The following is an 18,670-nucleotide window of genomic DNA, read 5'->3' on the forward strand; positions in this document are numbered from 1 at the left end:
ATTCAATCATTATATATTCAATCATTTAACAACAATAGATAATAATAATAAAAATATAATTATTAAAAGCTTAAAGAGATTATTATTTATACACATAGTCAGACACTAGTACATAAAAATAAATACACATTAGACTTCTTTAAATAAAAATAAATCAAATACATACTCTCCATATTAGTTTTCAAAACTAAATCCTATATCAATAGTTCTTCTGCACAATATGTACTAAAAATTTGTTAGCTAAAAGCAAACTATAATTAAGGGGCTAAACTATCATGAAAATTTTCTAATTAAATTTGAAGAGATCCTCAATTGTTAATGGTAAGTAAAAATATTATTTTTTATTTTAATTATCCTTTTTTATTTGATACGTTTTAATTGATCTTTTATTTAAATAATCGGTACATATGATTAAACATGACAAAATTTAGATAGTTAAATTAGAATTCCTCTCAGAGAAAATAACAAGAATAATTAAAATAATTGAATGTTAAAAAAAATAAGACTATTCATTATTTTAATTATTATCAGTCATCATCATCTCATCATTTTATAATATAATATTAAATAATTAGAGATTATTTATTATATTTTATTTATAAATTTATTATTTAATACAACAAAAATGATGAATAAATTTTGTTGATAAAAAAATATACAATGGGGTTAATGTGGTTAACTATATTAAAAAAAAAATTGAAATAATTCAATTTTCAAATAAAATGCGATACATTTGTTCGGAATTTTGTGCTTAAAAGCCTTGAACAAATTCTTTCCATGGTCTCAATGAGTTTCCCAGATCTGGGCACTACTTTGCATTCTTCTTATTTCCACCGTTGCCCCCTCAAAATTCCTCGTTTCAGCTTTCGAGTCCTAAAATCTGCAGCCCCTGAAGTCTCCACCTTTTTTCTGCGTGGTTCTAATTCATTGCTAATTGTTATATGAAATTTTGTGTAAGATTTCGAATCATCATGGCTTGCAAGAACCAAATGCAATGCTGGTCAGTATGTTTTATTTATAATTTTTCGTAATTATTTTTTGGGCGTAGTGATGAGCAGCTTTGGTGTGTAAAATCATGGATGGAGAGGCTCAGCGGTCAGTATCCTTTCGGTTAATCCGCAAAGGAGATCGGGCTCCTCAAAACCTGCGTCCCAAAGGTGAGGAAGCTAAATGTTACAATTCCGCATTCCTCATTATGAGACTAAAATCTTTGCTGGAGCACAAAAATCGAACGAGTATGTGTAGATTCTTTATGACAATGCAAAGTTAACTTGTTCTGTTATGTGGGTTTTGGGTGTAGAACTGGAACTTTGTCATTACATAGAGGTAGGCGTGTATTTTTTTCCTAAAATAAATATAAGTAGGTTATTATGGCGACGGTGGTGCAGATTCTGAAGAGGGGTTTTTTTTTTTTTTTTTTAATTTTTATTACAGGGAGGTCGCCCCAAGAGTACCCCCTGATGATTGTGTGGAAGAAGGGGTTTATTCGATTGGTTCTCGTAGGAGGCATCTTGTGGATGCTGCTAATTCTTACTGTGTTGTTGTTTCATGTATGGTCTTGCCATTCTTCAGTTTCTTTCTTTTCAGGTATTTATCGATGTGAATCTTTCCTAGGGATTATGTATTGGTTACTTTTTTTGTTCCAAGTTCTTGTTGTGCTCCTAAAGCTCGATTCAGATCCTGTAGAAATGGAAGAAGATGATGGTATCGTAAATTTGAATCAATTTATTTATTTATTTTTGCATTTCAAAATCGTAGACAGTTGGGGGAGGGGGAGCCCATTGTTGACCTTTCACGAGACATGTTGTAAAGTGTGGCTGAATGAATAGCTCAACTTCAATTAACTCATAGGTTTTGAAACAGTTCCTTTTCATCTCCCTAAATTTATACGGAAACCAAAAGTTGCATAAATTATTTGAAAAGAAGATAAACCAAGACTTGCTGATATTTTTGGGAGTTTGGAGGGTGGGGCATTGTACTTGTCATTCATGAAAACTTCTCAATCTTTCGAGGATATGTACGATTCAAATTGTGTTGTTGCAGATATCCTTTTTAATGGTCTGTGACAATATCATGTACTGATCAAAAAATGGTCAGTGATAATATGATGGCATTTTGCTTGACATGCAGCTATATGTAACAAAGATAGCAAAGTGTTCATGGTGTTAAACAGCATGGGCATTAATGTGCCAGAACCGCTACAGCCCCAACATCGTACGATCATGGCAACATCTCTTCTTTGATTTTTCGATCTTTGCTTAGTTACGCAATTTAAATTGGTATGCTCATATTAATCAGGCTGTCCAATTCCGCTTTCTGAGGACCCTGATAAAATTGTTATTCCAAAGGGGAGAACTCCTGACAGGATTGTCAAAGATTTGTCGTATGTCATGGAGGACGAGCTTTTGAAAAACAGATCGCAGACATCTCCACTATTTGGAGGACATCAGAGCTGGTCACAGAGAGAGGAGAGCTTCAAGCTAAATCCAGCCATGAAGGTAAAACAAAATCTTTTAGTACGTTCAATATTGTGTGACCTATAACAATTACGATTATGACTTATAATATTGTATTACTTTTTGCTCCTGTTGCATTGCTAATACTCTTCCTCCTAACTATCATGATGATGTCGTGATGAAGTTAGTTCAATTGCTTATTCCTTTGTTGACAATGAAACGTTAGATCTTTCTCAATTTAAATAAAATATATTATTGCATAAGGACAATAATATGGGGTACAATTTAAATGTTATTATGTACTGGTCCTTCAGGTGCACTGTGGATTTATCCGTGAAAGTGGTGCTGAAATGGCTCCTTCAGACATCAAATATGTTGAGAAGTGTAGGTTTGTGGTTGCATCTGGCATTTTTGATGGATATGATATACCTCAACAGCCTTCAAATATAAGCCTACGTTCTAGGAAGCTCTTCTGTTTTCTTATGGTTGTTGATGAGATTTCCCTCAAATTCATAAAGGAAAATGTTACTATCAGAGAGGATGATCGTGGGGGGAAATGGGTGGGCATCTGGCGTCTTGTATTACTGAAGCATTCACCTTATGATGAGCCCAGAAGGAACGGGAAAATCCCAAAAATCTTACTCCACAGATTGTTCCCTCAAGCTCAGTACAGCATTTGGATTGATGGCAAAATGGAACTGATTGTTGATCCATTGCTAATACTGGAAAGGTACCTTAACGTTTGTGTATGTATATATGCATCTTGAAACTTGTCAAGGAACTGCTTTTCCATTTCATTAACCTACCTGCCGTATTGAGAATTTTGTTATTTTGCACTCTCTTTCTACTATCATGGAGAAACTTCTTTTAAGGGAATTATTGTTTTCAGATACTTATGGCGGGGGAAATATTCATTTGCTATTGCTCAGCACAAGCATCACCATAGTATATACGAGGAAGCTGATGCAAACAAGCGGAGAAAGCGATATGCCCGACCTCTTATTGATCTTCACATGAAAATCTACCGCTATGAAGGAATGAGTTCATGGAGTCCGGGAGGAAAAACCATTAGTGGTAAGATGGAAATAAGGAATTAGTTCATTAACTGATGTTCAGGCCTCAAAGAGGGGGAACCTAAAAGATGGTCCAAAAGTTGTTAATACAAGAGTTCTCGTGCATGCGTCATAAACACTTTGATTGGTGAACAAGCATTTACTGTCGAAAGATATTCAATTTCCAGAGTACAGTTCATTCAGTGTAGAGCCTTCTGTGTTGAAGGAGTTCCACCCCCTCACACGAAGAGAAAATAAATGAAATTGGATCATATAGTGAAAAAAAAGGTGCTCTGCATTGGTAACATATGAAAAAACTGCATTTAATTAGTTGAAAGATGCATGATACATTTGTTATTTCATAATATTAATATTGCTGTGAAATGCAGATGTGCCGGAGGGAGCCATCATCATACGGGAGCACACTGCAATGAGTAACTTGTTTAGCTGCTTGTGGTTCAATGAGGTCGACCTCTTCACACCAAGAGACCAACTGAGCTTTGGCTATGTTGTATATAGGTTAGGGGGTTTGTTCAAGTTCTTTATGTTTCCGAATTGCGAGTACAACTCGCTGTTTGCGCTGCACCCACACACAAGGGAGCATTCTTCAGCTATTGAATGGGTGAAGAATATCACTGAGCTTGATGGGAAAGGTAGCAGAATGAAAGAAAGTAGGGGAGGTTTAGGATTGTGGACTCCTTATCCTGGTAACCTCGACTCGGTTGTCCTGCCACCTGTAGCAAGAACATCAAAAGCGGGCTAAGGTTCAATTTTATTATATGATTAGCCATTTCTCTTGGCTTCTTCGTAGACTTCTCCATAAATTAATATACATTCTGATCATTATCTCAGCCCTGATTCGTTAGAAAGCAAGCATGTTGAGGCCCTAGATAAAGTTTGTATTGTATTTTAGGAGTGCAGGGGAAAAAAGGGATAAATTCTTTGTGTTGATTAATTTTGTAGGTTGTTATTAGGAAGTTAACTAAATCGGAAACCTCTTGAGTACATTAACAAAGTTTGAAAACAATATTCAGCATGTTCTTGTGTATAAATAAACCTCTCGAATACCATTATAATGAATTCTGTAAACCTTTTATATTATTATAAATATTACATAAGTGGATATAGTATTTTCTTAAGTCAGAAAGGTAATAATTTAGATAACTTAAGCAACCATCCTTCCTCAAAAAGACCAACAATGCAAGATTGTGAACTATTTGAACTGATGCACAAGATTGAATATAAAAGTTAAGAAAACTGGTTCGCTCACAATCCTTTTACACAAATTCGTTTTAAAAATAGAAAAATTATTTCTTATTAGTCACTATTCACTATCCCACATTCCAAAACTAATGAAAAACAATCACATCTTATTAAAAATAAAAAAGTTGTAAGTGTGAAGTGTGGAAGTAAATAATGACTAATACATAACATTCATCTTAAGAATAACATCGATTTATAGAAATATCTATAATTTAAAACATGATAGGACAGAGTTGTACGTGCAAAATTAAATATACATAAAGCACCCTAATCTCAGCATCATTTTTATAAAGTCACATAAATAAGTAGAAAACAAACGCAAAACCATGAATTAGACAGAAGCATTGATGCCTTGAGCATAACCACGATGACATATTATACGGAATCTTGGGAGTATGAAGATACATGAAGATAACTTAAAAAATTAAGCATGACATAGAACGAGCAGCCTATCTGAGAGGGCTTCACTGTCCTAAAAGCACGATTGTTACTCACAACTCATCAAAGAAGTGCAACAGCCATAACACGGATTGGATCCGAACTAACAAATAAAAAAAGAAGAAAAAACATGGGGATTACAAGATTTGAAGTGTCTCACTAAAAGAATAGATTGACTAGCCGAAGAGCTTGGAATATGCGGGACTTGACTCGGACCATGACCTATATTTGTTGTGCTGGATATAAGTGAGATGCGCAACCCAGGAAGGAAAGGCAAATAAAAAAACAAACCGCCTAGCTCATGTGGTGATGATTAAGCAGGGGGCAAGAGATATTGCTTGTTTCCTCCGTCAATTAGATGCATCTCGGCTGTAGTACAGGTCAAGGACCTTTGCAGGTATACGGTGGAGAAGCTCACGGGGGAAAATGCGAAGAAGAGTCCATGCCAAATCTAGCGACTGGAAGATATTACGGGTGTCATAGGCTCCTTGGGTGACAAATTTCCTCTCAAACTTGTCCAAGAACTCCAAATACAGCTGTTTTATAAATATAAATCTCATTAGTTTCTTTCATTCCTTTCCATGATCTATTTTACGTACTGACAAAACAAAAGAGAAAATCTTCATGAGAAAGAAAAGAGGTAACAGACCAGGTCCTCAGAAGAAAGTGCTTCTTCTCCAACCACAGCTTTCATTGCTTGGACATCCTTCCCAATTGCATAGTTTGCATATAGCTAAAAATAAATCAAGCAATGCGCGTAGAAGGAAGGTTAGATGGCTTAAATGAGACATCACTGAATTTATATATTAACCAAGCAGACCTGATTGGATACATCAGCATGGTCCTTGCGAGTCATCCCCTCACCAATAGCACTCTGCAGAAAATCAATAATACATTAGAACACTCACCCAAATTAGTAAATTTCTAAGATTCCATCCCTTTAATATATTGAAAGTCCAAACAATTTAAAGATTCTTCTTACCTTCATCAGACGAGACAGGGATGGGAGAACATTAATTGGTGGATATATCTGCTCAATTCAAACAGATCAATGTTTAGTTTCAGAATCATATAGAAGCCCGCATAGCCAATCAATATCATTCCTAACACCTATACTGGTCTCAGAAATGAGTACGAGAGCTAGCTTCTAAGTGCAACAATAGCAATTTTAAAATTTGAGATCAATTAAACGGGAGCTACTTTTTACATATGGCTTTCAGTGATAAAACCAGTTCCTTCAAACCCAGTTGCACTAAACAAATTCACCAAAAGCATGCTAGGATAGTAAAAACAAACTTTCTTATTGATGAGATTAAAAAAAAGGTTAAGTTTGTTCGACGCATGTTGACACCATGGACACACAGCTCCAAATTATCGTGCATAAAAAAACACCCAGATCTACCTGAAAATTATTTCCCATCATCAAACTACAGCGCCCAACAACACTAATTCAAAACCTTAAGCTTTATTATAACCCTACCTGTCTGTTGTGTAACTGCCTGTCAATGTATATCTGCCCCTCAGTGATATATCCTGTAAGATCTGGAGTGGGATGTGTAATATCTGGCAAAACAAAGCAATCAATGTTCAAGAATGACCATCACTAAAGCAAGAAGGAACAGTTGGCAAGATGATCAAAATTGCATTACCATCGTTAGGCATAGTTAAAATTGGAATTTGTGTTATGGAGCCTTTCCGCCCTTCAATTCTTCCAGCACGCTCATAAATTGTTGCCAAATCGGTATACATATACCCAGGATACCCACGCCTTCCTGGCACTTCTTCACGGGCAGCGGACACCTGCACAGTAGCAATCGGTAATTTGAGTCATGCAAATTTTTGTAAGAAGTTCTTAAAGATCTCACATAGTACACAAAAAGACTCCAGATAAACAAAATCTTTGACTTTCTAATCTAGCTGGAATCCATGTAAAGTTTGCATATATATTGAATACCTCAGAACTATGAAGGAAAAAGATGTTAAAGGATTTTACAAAACAGGTTCGGGCTTTTTTTCTTTTGCAAAAACAGTACAAGGATAAGTCTCAGTAGTGCAAATTAACAAATCTTTTATATTACCTCACGAAGAGCATCAGCATAAGAACTCATATCTGTAAGGATGACAAGAACGTGCTTCCCACATTCATAAGCCAAATATTCAGCAGTAGTAAGAGCAATGCGAGGAGTGATAATACGTTCAATTGTAGGGTCATTTGCCTGCCCAAGAGAAGACCAGTGAACACATTTTAGGTATGACGTTCAAACAGGGATAACTGAAAAATTCTCACATTAGAGAAAACAAGTAGTCACGATATCATTCAAATGCAGATTTAAAAAGTACCAGGTTCAGAAAGAGGGTCACTCTCTCCATTGAGCCATTTTCCTCAAAATCACGTTTGAAAAACTGGGCAGTCTCCATATTTACACCCATGGCTGCAAATACAATGGCAAAATTGTCCTCTACCTCATCCTGTAAATTCATTGAGTAGGTTAGGATAATCACCTAGAAGTTTGAATCCCCCCCCCCCCAAAAAAAAGAAAAAATTATAAAGAACATAAGAGACATTGTAAACAAAGTGGTCATCCAAGAAACAACTAGCTTATATATTTCAAAGGCAAAAGAAACAACTGGGTCAAAAGTAAGCAATAGAATGAGGTAAATACAACAATTGAAGCAGTTTGACATCAAATCATCTATGGACCTCTCCAACTCTTTAAGAGATTTCACAGATACTTTAAACTACAAATCCCGCAATTTATCTAACAGAAAAGAGATTGAGGGTCATCTACAACAATAGAGAAAGATTACTATTCCAAAGTAAGGTAGATAATTCCAGGACCATATGTATTTCATGTAACGGAAAGTTGCTAGTGCCTATGGATTTAAACTCTGAAGGGGGGAAACAAGGGGATACTTTATGAAAACTAAAGCTTCCTCAAGGACATTCTACAAAGATCTTGGATTCATCTACAAATTATAATTATGCTGTCCATGTATTTAAGTATGTCTAATATAAAAATCAGTAAAACAGCAGATTCATCAGAAGATATGGGGCAACCCTTTTTGTGGTTCTCCTTCTTTCACTCATCTAATTAGCTTAATCTGCAATCGTCGCTAGCCAAAAAAATATTAGAATGACCTCTACCTGAAGAAGATTTTCAGACTTCTCCAATCGTTTGACCAAACCAGCCTGTCGACATATCTGTGCAGCTATTTCATTATGTGGAAGACCGGCAGCAGAGAAAAGAGGAATTTTTTGTCCTCTAGCAATCGAATTCATGACATCAATTGTAGAAATCCCTGTCTGTATCATCTCCTCAGGATAGGTTCTCTCGCTAGGATTGATAGAACTCCCTAGAAAAGACATGACAAATTGAAGGAATGCAAATATATAAATATAAAGCATATAGTTATCATTAACTCCAACAACTCACCGGATATGTCCAAGTAAGCCTCGGGCAAAATAGGGGGACCATTATCAATGGGTTTCCCAGAACCATTAAATATGCGCCCAAGCATGTCCAATGACACAGGAGTTTTCAAAACCTGCAACACATGTCCAGAGAGAGAGTGAGGAAGGCAACACTGAACTAAAAGTCACGGAACCAGAGGGTTACAAAGGAAAATTGAGAACCATGATCTCTAATCTGTGCTAATACATCAGTAGGTTATGGAGATCCTGTTGCTTTTTACCTAGAGTGACATCAGAAGTTTCTAATACCAAATGAGATCTCTAGCTTATTGCACATAGACCAACTAAGGTTTTGCAGTGTTTTAGTATCTCCTCTAATGAAGCCACTTTACCAGATAGATGACTCTAGATTTGAAAACTTTTACCAGATAAGTGTACCTTGCAGAGGCTGGACAACCCAATTAATTATGATAAAACATGCTTCATAGTACAAGGGAAGAATATGAACAAAGTTTAATACCTCTCCTGTAAATTGCACAGTTGTGTATTTGTTGTCAATTCCAGATGTTCCTTCAAAAACCTGGCCAAAGCCAACCAGATAACAAAGTATATATAAAATACAATAAACAATTATACCAGAAGAGATTAAGGGGAAAAGGATGCTTTTAAGTGTAGGGCAATTAGAGACATGAATGAACTATACTACTGAGAAGCAGCATATGAGTCCACAATCAAGACGACGAATTCCTCGAAATTTATAAATCATGCTAGAATGTCGATTATGGGGAAATCATAATCATGAGAAGCAAATAATATAGATAGCCGAACAAAAATAACCTGAACAACAGCCTTTTCTCCATCGACTTCCAGGACTTGTCCTCGCCGGGTGGTTCCATCTCCCAGACGAATATTGACAATCTCTTGATACTTAGGTCCCTGAAACGGTTATCAGGGGATAGATTGATCACGAAAACATGAGTAAAAGGGAAATCCTGATTGATAAATCTTGGCAAAATACTAAGCGATGAGAGGCAAGAGAGCAAAATCCCCACCTTTACTTTATCGAGGATAACCAGAGGTCCAGCAACTCCAGAAACAGTTCTATACTCTGCAATGTAAAATAATAAACAAAGGGAAAAACTTATAAAAACTTATCTATCAGTTACATTTTCTCCTAGTCTTCCGATTTATTCAATTTACTATGAGTAGTATGGAGTTTGGGTTCAAAGAGGATATCCGCTGTGCTTGACACTCGCATTGAAATCAAATCTCATACCCAAATTAAACACATCCCCAAATACAGCATGTTAAAAAAAACAAGTACATCAATGCAAAACTCACCCATGCCAATCTCCAGCGTCCCCTCTTCCATGTCATGATTGTTTGGCGGTACACCCATTTCAGAGCTTCAATCACCCAAACAAAAAGGTCAAAAAAAAAAAAAATGGCCACCCTGATTAGATGAATTTCCTATATTATATATAAGATACACCAATCTGGACTAGCTAAATCATTTACAATTCTCTATCTCCAAGCCGATAAAACACAGTAAAGTGGAAAGGAAACGAAAATGAACACGCACTGGATGGGTATTAAATCGGTCGCACCAATTCCTACGCTGTAAATATCCAGAGGTTTGTGACCGCAGAGACCACACAATTAAGATTGTATCAGAGAAAATGACGATCTGGGAATTTCACAGATTATATAGGATACACCAGTAGCATACCTTTATTTTTCGATCCGAGAGAGAGAGAGAGAGAGAGAGTAAACTGAGATCCAACGGATTAGAAAAATATATGAATTATATAATTTATGAATCGCCTAATTATTTTATGGTAATAATATCAGAGAGACAAAAAAACGAAGAGTTGTTTGTTCTGTGAAAGGTATAGATGGGGTTTCTTCGTTGGCTGCCTTTGTAGGGACGTGGCAGACAATGATTGTCTATTTTTTAGCAATTTTATTTCAGGCGTACACGATAAAATAAATTATTAATTAAAAATTTTTGTAAGCCACGTTATTATCTCACTTTTAGTTTATTATATAAAATATAACAAATTTATCCTTATTAAAATAAAAATGAGATGAAAGTATGGTACAACATTAATGATTTAATTTATCAAATCTAGTCTGATTTATAATTTAAGATCCCGTTTAGATTAAGAAAATGTTTCATCTCATCTCATCATTACAATTTTTTCAAATTTTCACATAAAATACAATAAATAATTTAACTTTTTCAAATCTCAAAATAATAATAATATTAAAAAATAATATTCTAATAATATTTTTTTCAACTTTCATCTTTTATCTAAAATCATCTCATCTCATCTCATCTCTAAATCCAAACCAATCCTAAGTTAATCTCTTTCAAATAGAGTTTAATTTATAATCTAGAACCTAGCCCGATTGGAAAAACCAATAAGCCACAACTCGATCTAATCCTAGTACAAAATTTAGTAAAGAATAATGTTATTATGCTGTCTATTTTATCTCTTCATTTTGATCGTTTATGTATTTAATTTTTTTATATTTATTTATTTATTTATTAAGAAATTAATTATTAGTGTATTGATATTTTTTATATTTTTAAAAAATATTAAAAAATAAAAAACACACCTAACAATCATTGTTCGACGGCACCTTAGCAGCATTCTTTAATAAATCCTCGACTACGTGTCTAACTATATGCGGAAGGAGCAAAAATTTCTCTATTTTCAAATGAAATGGATGGTATCCATCTATTTATTAGAAAATATAGGTAATTTTAGTTATGTTTACTTCCCAACAGAATTAAAAAAATATATCAAAATATCTATTCATGCACTAAATTGAAAATATCAATTTTAAATGCTCCTCGAATTAATTTTTTAGAAATTATTAATTATAAATAGTTAATGGCATGTGGCGTGGACAGGAACCTGGTTAGGATTGGGGTCTACCGCAGCTTCCCAATTTTTGTCGTTTTTCCAAAACTTGTCTTGGACTGGCTTTGGTTGGTGCCTGTTTGTGTGAAATACTCTGTACGTATTTTTCGTATAAAAATATTTCATTTAATCTCATTTTATTATTATAATTTTTTTATAATTTTATATAAAATATAATTAATTTTTTAATTTTTTTAAATTCTAAAATAATAATAATATTAAAAAAATAATATTATTATAATATTTTATTTAACTTTTATTTAAAACTATTTCATTTCATTTCACTATCTAAATAAAATCTTTGAATTTGACGCTTTAAAAATAATAAATAGACATGTTTTTTTTTGCTAAATAACTCTGCTTGTTAACAACAGATTCATCTCTGCATGTCCTTGATTATTTTCTATGGAAACAAACACATATTTGGTGTTTTAAAACTTCCAAAACAAAAGGCTGTGTTATCCGATGTACAAAAAGAATCCATGCCCAGAGGCAGAAGAACTGTTGAGGCTGGGAAGCACTTGGATTTGATGTTCATCTTCCCCTAAACCTTCTTCAACATAGTCAAGTCTAGTATCCTGATGGCTGCCTCAATCCACGATTTCTTCTGTTTGTGTAACATTTGCTCTTGTAATTTCACTCAGACCGGCAAAGGAAAGGAGACAATTCGAATCAACCTACGAACCTTGTCGGGTTGTGAACCAGTTCCCATCCAGGGTAAGCGTTACCATGCCCCTCAAGTTTGTCTACTTGGTATTTCTATAATACAAACTGTATTTTTTTTAAATAATTTTTAAACATCGTTAAACAATTTTAAAAAATTAAAAAAAAAATATTAATATACTAATAGTTACTTCATATTGTGGAAATCTTCCTCTATCATTCACAGTGGCATATTCGAATTAAGACCTTGATGCAATCTGAGAGTTAAGACCACTACATCCCCATCCTTCAGCTTGGTGGCAACGATTCATTATAATGACACTACAGACATGTTATGCCGTGACAGAAACAAAATGATAAACCTTAATTTGTGACAAAACGGCCGCGTTTGGATGCTAAATTAATTGAATTGAAAGTTAAATAAAATATTATTTTTTAATATTATTATTATTTTAAGATTTAAAAAAATTAAATTATTTATTATATTTTATGTAAAAATTTAAAAAATTTATAATGATAAATTGAGATGAATTGATATAAATTTAGGAACCAAACTCAAAAATACTTTAGTACAAAGAGATCCCAAAATGTCTCGACTCTTTTAGAACAAGTGTAAGCCAAATAGTAATGATTTGAAAACAATAGTCAGAGACTCCCTCCTACGGCTTCCTTCTTCTGCAGCTATTTCTCCAAGACGGTGTTGGTTTGTTAGCTTCCGTTTGAAATTTAGATGGAATTGAGATCAATTTAGCTGTGTTTAATTTTAAGTTGAGTTTAAAAATACTTAATTTTAAATTATTAAACTTATTTTAACTCAAAACCTCTTTATATGAAAGATTCGTAACTTTTTTTAACTTTTTATAAATATATTTAAACTTATATTAACATCCAAATACATCCAAACTCATCTTAAGTGGATCCTACAAAATTTACTTCACTATCTCAACTCATTATTATTTATAAAGAACTCAACTTATCTTAATTCAATTCAATATCTAAATATGATCTTCTATCCCTCTGTGATATTCCTTTCGTAAGTACAAGTGTGTGCTATAGTCACAAAAAATATTTTTACAATCTAACATATTATATTAAATTACCTCAGTTTATAAATTTAATTTTATAAAATTTTTTTGTGATTAAAGTAGTTCTTTTAAATTAAATGTAGAGATTGAATATCTTATTAAAAACATTAAACATAGAGATTGAATATAAATCCTTAGATATTTTTTTTTTATCATTTTGCAATATTTTCTTAAATTTGAAACGTTCATAAATTATATATTGATTTTTTTTTTTATTTTTAAAATCACTCTGATTACTACAAGCTTCGGTAAAAATTTAAAATCCCGCACGATACTCATGATCGATAATCTGACGGTCAGAGATTAAAAAGCACCTACACCACAGCAACACACACGAAGTCTCTCGAACAAAAAGCACAGCCTCTAGAGTGTAGAATCTAGATTAACTGCCTCTCTAGCTACACTGCATCCAGCCTCACGTTTTCATTTTGTCCCGAAAATGGCTGCCACTCTCTCCGTCCGGCCCAACCGCTTCACAACTGGTTCACCCTACCACCGGCCCCCAGCCCGTAGGTTCGGCCCATTGCACGCCGTAGGTCTCACTAAGAACGAACCGTGGCCAGGCCGATGCGTGAGTGCTGTGACCGTTATTCCCTCCCGGCGCACTCTGGTCCATGCCGGCTCCAGAGCCGACGACTCGGCGCAGTTCGAGATGTCCGTGGAGAACGCTCTCAAGGTCCTCGGAGTATCCGAGGGTGCCTCCTTCGATGACATACTCCGCGCAAAGAACTCAATCCTCGCCGCTTGTAAGGACGACCAGGAGGCGATAGCGCAGGTTCCTTCTCCTTAGCTTGGATCTCACCTGATTGCTTTTGTTCCTCTTTCCAATTAGATAAAAAAAAAATAGACATCTTTAAAGTCTAATTTTTTTTTCATCGTTTTCTTTTTCTAACATATATTTGCGTACTCTGAATTCTGGGAGAGTTTTTGAGCTCTAAAACTTTTTGAGAAGGTAATCGATATTAGATAAGTACAGGTATTTAATAACTTGAGCATTAGTGATCATTTTATTTTGTTGTGATTAATTTTATTTGTATTATCACCACATAATCAAATTGCCATTTGTATCATTTTCCAGTTCCTAGATTGCAGTTAGGTGTTTTCTTGTCTGTGTATACTTCCTGTACTTGGGCAACGCTTTTTGTTATGTTTCAATAATTTTTATTTACCTTTAAAAAAATATCAAATTTCCATTTTCTTTATTGGGTGTCTTATAGATATATCACTTATTTAAAGTTTTTAAGACTTTTGTTCTGATTATGGATTGTATCACTTGCCGCTTGTTAAAATTTTGGACCATACCAATTGCACTAAGAGTCATATATGTGTGAAACTAAGTCATCTGGTTGTGGCCTTTAATTTGTATGGCTAGTGGGCTCAGGGTTGTCAAAGAAGACATGGTTACTCATTTTATAATTTGGATGGGCCTTTGTTGATTTTGTTGGATTAAGATCTTAACGTTAAGGTCCTCAAAATTATAATCGATATTATAATCAAATGGATAAGATTTTGCCAACTCAGCATATAATTTAATAAGACACAATGTATTAATGAAAAATTGAGGATCCTATAGAGTTGAGGCATACTAAAATGGCAAAATCTAAACCATGTAAGTAACACTTGATGGTTAGAATTCTAAATACTCCAATGTGGAATTATCCTGAATATCTGGAGGATTTTGATTTGATGTTGTTTAATTCTGATGATAGATAGGTCCAGTTTCAGGCCTGATTTGGAAGATTTATTTGACCCAACTGGTGGTGCATTCTTTTAGATCAATGTTTAATTTCTGTTATTTATCTATCGCTGGAAGTAGTTGACTATCTATCCACAGAGTTGTAGTAGTCTTCTTGTCCCTATCACTACCGTTTTTAATATGTTTTAGGTTGAGGCTGCATATGATATGTTGCTCATGCAAAGCTTAACTCAGCGGCGAGCAGGAAAAGTTGTGAATAGTAGCGTTCGTTATGCCGATGTTAAACCTTTAAGTGCTCCTGGGATGGGATCAATGCCTCAGTGGTGGCAGGCTGCTGTGAAGAATCCACCCATTTCAGTTGAAACACCATCAAGCAGTGATTTGGGCATACAAGCAGGTGTATATGGGGCTTTAATGGCCTTAACTTTTGTCAATGGAGCTTCAACATCCATTGCAGCCCCGTATGCTGGGGCTGATGTTCCTGGACTAATCTTGGCCAGTAGTTTTGGAGCTTCTTTGTATTTCATGACCAAAAAAAATGTGAAGTTAGGTAAGCAGCTTTCTTATGTCTATATGGTTCTACTTGCTTGGTTTTATTTGAATACAAAGGTATGTTGTCCTCGAGAAGTTTGAGATGCCTTACAAATTTAAACTCAAGAAGTGTAGCAGAGAATGTGATGGAAACCAGGAAAGAGAAGTTAAAGAAATTCAAACAATTTCACTTATACAAATTAGCTCCATTTTGGGTGGGAGAAAACCCAATACAAGATATAGTTTACTAATCACAGATAAAGCAAACTACACATATAAACCTGGCTTTTATAGACTCAACCTACATGGTTTTTAATCCACTCCACTTCCACATTCATAACACACTCTCTTCTCACAATCTAACTCTATACATGCACCCACATCACACACTCAGACTCACCCATGTTACTCCCACACTACACAACTCAATTGACTAGCTGTGTCTCTCTCCACTAGCCACATACCTTTGACATGACTGCATTCTTTTTTTTTCCCCTTTTGCTCCACAAACAGAGATCATGGAAGCCTCTCACATCTCCATATCTCATCCCATATAGCTCATGTCCCTTATGGCGTATCACAAGAACAATGCCTCTATTAATAGAGCATTAGTTTGGTAGCTTGGACTTTAGATTCCATTTCTTCCTATAATTTTTTTTTTTTAATAAATAAAACAACAAAGTTTCAAGCAGTGGTTGTAGAACCTGTCATTCTGATGTTGTTAGCATCGGCGTGACTACATTATCAGCTTTCTGATGTTTTTAGCAGTGGCGCTTTTGCATTATCTACTTGAGACTTTGTTTCCATTAAATTAAACACCTATATCACTTTTTCTAAGGTCATCCAGTTGTTGAAAAAGTAAAAGTGAGTAAAAATGATTTTCTTCAGAAAGAACATCAATGTAGAAAGACATCATTAATGAGAACTTAAATGCAGTATTATTTCATATAAAAAAAAAATGCAGTATTATTTATCCATTGTTGACTTACCTGGTTCTGGTCTGTCACGGTGATTTGGTTGAGTTTGTTGGTACTAAAAAACAAACGAAAATTATCTCCTGTCCCGTCAATAAAGATAATCGCAGTGGCTTCTGATAGTTACCATTTTCAAAGCAAGGCAGAGCAAAAATTTTTGGTATTGTGGATATAAGCACGATTCAACTGTATCTGCAAGGTGAAAATGTTTGAGTGCTTTGCTATTCATGTTTGCAGGGAAGGCTACTGTAATTACCATAGGGGGCCTTGCGGCTGGTGCTGCGGTGGGATCTGCAGTTGAGAGCTGGCTCCAGGTTGACATTGTCCCATTTTTTGGGATAAACTCACCTGCTGCTGTTGTAAGCGAATTTATACTCTTCTCTCAATTTTTGGTCTCACTGTGCCTAACGTAGGCTAAGAGAAGATAGTAATTGTAGCTTGTGCAATCTGTAATTATTCATTTGAATGATCATACCCGAGCTTTTTTAGGATGTGTATCATTGCTTTTTGTACAAAACTTGAAAGAATGTAGTGAAACGTGAATCAGTTCAACAAGTTGCTTGCAGATTATAATGCCCATTACATCTCATGGTTGGTTTGAGTTAAGGTCTATTTGCATGCTGCATTTATGAGGGTAATTAGGAGGTGATATCTATTTTCCAAATAAAAGTTCAGTTTGAGACTTTTTGGTACATTTTTGCCGTTCCGCAAGATCAAGATCAATGTTCAATTACTTACAATAATTGCTCACTTGGATTTCCCTCTCTGCACTCTCTTTTTACTTTTGCCAAAAAAGGGAAAATTTACAGGTTCTGCGACAAAAATCGTGGGCAACCACAACAACTATTGATACTAGCAAATATCAATTCAATGCTGCGAAAAAAAATCTGCTGAACATATAAATAAATGTGTCTCTTCGAGCTGCTTTCACACCTTATAAAGGTATAAACATATGTACATCACGTTTATAGGGGTCACACACTTTAGATCCTCAAAGCCCTCGTCTTTAGATTTGTTTGTCATCTGCTGCCATTGTCTTCAACCTTGGATCCCTTTAGTATATGATAGGTACTCAGCTTTCTCAGCATCTTCTTCTAAAGTTACAAGGAGAAATTGTACATTTTTTTAGAAGCCTTGGGGAAAAAAAAAAAAAGTTTGTTATCTATTTAATATGATCCTTTATGTTTCTTGAGTGCAGTTGTGGAGTTTCTCGTTCTCCACATCCAACTTCCTTTTTCCATGTGTGCAACTGATCCTTCTTATCACTCAAGTACTCATGCCCATGCTCCACTTACTGACTCTCTGACTTCAATTCCGCAAGCTTGTATTCAAGAAACCTGCTGTCTGCTTGAACTTCTGGAACGCTAGAATCCTTCTGTCCAATTTCCTCTTCTGTTGCCGTTCCTTCCTCACCTTCACGTCCTTTGCAAAAGCTTTTCAATGCAAAAGCAAGCTACTGCTTTACCTGTTAATTTATCCTTCTACTTCTGTAACTACAAACTTTGCTAGCCAGCCATGGAGAGCTTCTACATACCCTCTCTGTGCCGCAACATGTACCATGAAATGAAGCACGCACGCCAACTCTGATAATCATATCCCATATGATAAGGATAATGGTAGGTGGTGTATAGGATCTCACGTTGTTTGAGAATGAGAAGTTCTTACTTTTTATAAGATTTCAATAGGATTCTAATTATATTATTGACTAGTCCTTTTAGAGTATAGGTCATGTATTTTGGAGATGTTACACCAATAAAACATGCCGCAACATGCACCATGAAATGAAGCACGCACGCAAACTCTGATAATTATATCCCATATGATAAGGATAATGGTAGGTGGTGTATGAGATCTCACGTTGTTTGAGAATGAGAAATTCTTACTTTTTATAAGATTCTAATGAGATTTTAATTATATTATTGACTAGTCCTTTTAGAATATAGGTAATGTGATTTGGAGACGTTACACCAATAGAACAGGGCTTGAATTCTGACAAAAACAATAGAGATCTTAATATGGACAAGTGGGACAGAAATGCTAGCCTCTCACTCCCCCTAATTCCCTCTCTCTTCGCTTTTCATATTGTCTATAGTATACCGCTTTTTTTTTCAATTAATTATCAAAGCCCATAAGAGGGAAGTCCATTTGCCGTCTATTGCTTAAACTAGTT

General features: G+C 34.9%; 3 protein-coding genes across 6 annotated transcripts; 2 read left to right on the forward strand and 1 right to left on the reverse strand.

Moving 5' to 3' along the window:
* Positions 1 to 766: 766 nt before the first annotated feature.
* Positions 767 to 4,535, forward strand: LOC109006620. 2 transcript variants are annotated; one of them, XM_018985964.2, is made up of 8 exons: positions 767 to 953; positions 1,049 to 1,157; positions 1,435 to 1,587; positions 2,131 to 2,214; positions 2,299 to 2,498; positions 2,771 to 3,186; positions 3,346 to 3,530; positions 3,898 to 4,535. In XM_018985964.2, the coding sequence occupies exons 2-8, from the start codon at positions 1,076 to 1,078 to the stop codon at positions 4,269 to 4,271; spliced, it is 1,494 nt and encodes a 497-aa protein (XP_018841509.1). In that variant the 5' UTR covers positions 767 to 953; positions 1,049 to 1,075; the 3' UTR covers positions 4,272 to 4,535. The 2 variants fall into 2 exon arrangements, with proteins under 2 accessions (XP_018841509.1, XP_035542740.1); XM_035686847.1 differs by lacking the exons at positions 767 to 953; positions 1,049 to 1,157 and adding an exon at positions 1,180 to 1,326.
* A 567-nt stretch (positions 4,536 to 5,102) lies between these two features.
* On the reverse strand, positions 5,103 to 10,424 carry LOC109006618 (V-type proton ATPase subunit B 1-like). 3 transcript variants are annotated; one of them, XM_018985962.2, is made up of 15 exons: positions 10,351 to 10,424; positions 9,963 to 10,027; positions 9,674 to 9,729; positions 9,459 to 9,557; positions 9,142 to 9,201; positions 8,644 to 8,755; positions 8,355 to 8,563; positions 7,550 to 7,678; positions 7,288 to 7,425; positions 6,859 to 7,009; positions 6,690 to 6,772; positions 6,192 to 6,239; positions 6,030 to 6,083; positions 5,859 to 5,942; positions 5,103 to 5,745 (listed from the first exon to the last, which is right to left on the reverse strand). In XM_018985962.2, the coding sequence occupies exons 2-15, from the start codon at positions 10,018 to 10,020 to the stop codon at positions 5,560 to 5,562; spliced, it is 1,467 nt and encodes a 488-aa protein (XP_018841507.1). In that variant the 5' UTR covers positions 10,021 to 10,027; positions 10,351 to 10,424; the 3' UTR covers positions 5,103 to 5,559. The 3 variants fall into 3 exon arrangements, with proteins under 3 accessions (XP_018841507.1, XP_018841506.1, XP_018841508.1); XM_018985961.2 differs by lacking the exon at positions 10,351 to 10,424 and adding an exon at positions 10,204 to 10,343; XM_018985963.2 differs by lacking the exon at positions 10,351 to 10,424 and adding an exon at positions 10,229 to 10,306.
* Positions 10,425 to 13,636: 3,212 nt separating this feature from the next.
* LOC109006617 lies at positions 13,637 to 17,082 on the forward strand. The gene is made up of 3 exons (XM_018985960.2): positions 13,637 to 14,074; positions 15,185 to 15,545; positions 16,738 to 17,082. Exons 1-3 carry the CDS (start codon positions 13,739 to 13,741, stop codon positions 16,911 to 16,913), a joined length of 873 nt encoding a protein of 290 aa, XP_018841505.1. The 5' UTR covers positions 13,637 to 13,738; the 3' UTR covers positions 16,914 to 17,082.
* Positions 17,083 to 18,670: the final 1,588 nt, after the last annotated feature.

The sequence above is a fragment of the Juglans regia genome, chromosome 16 (genome assembly GCF_001411555.2).
Source record: "Juglans regia cultivar Chandler chromosome 16, Walnut 2.0, whole genome shotgun sequence".
Classification (NCBI taxonomy): domain Eukaryota; kingdom Viridiplantae; phylum Streptophyta; class Magnoliopsida; order Fagales; family Juglandaceae; genus Juglans; species Juglans regia.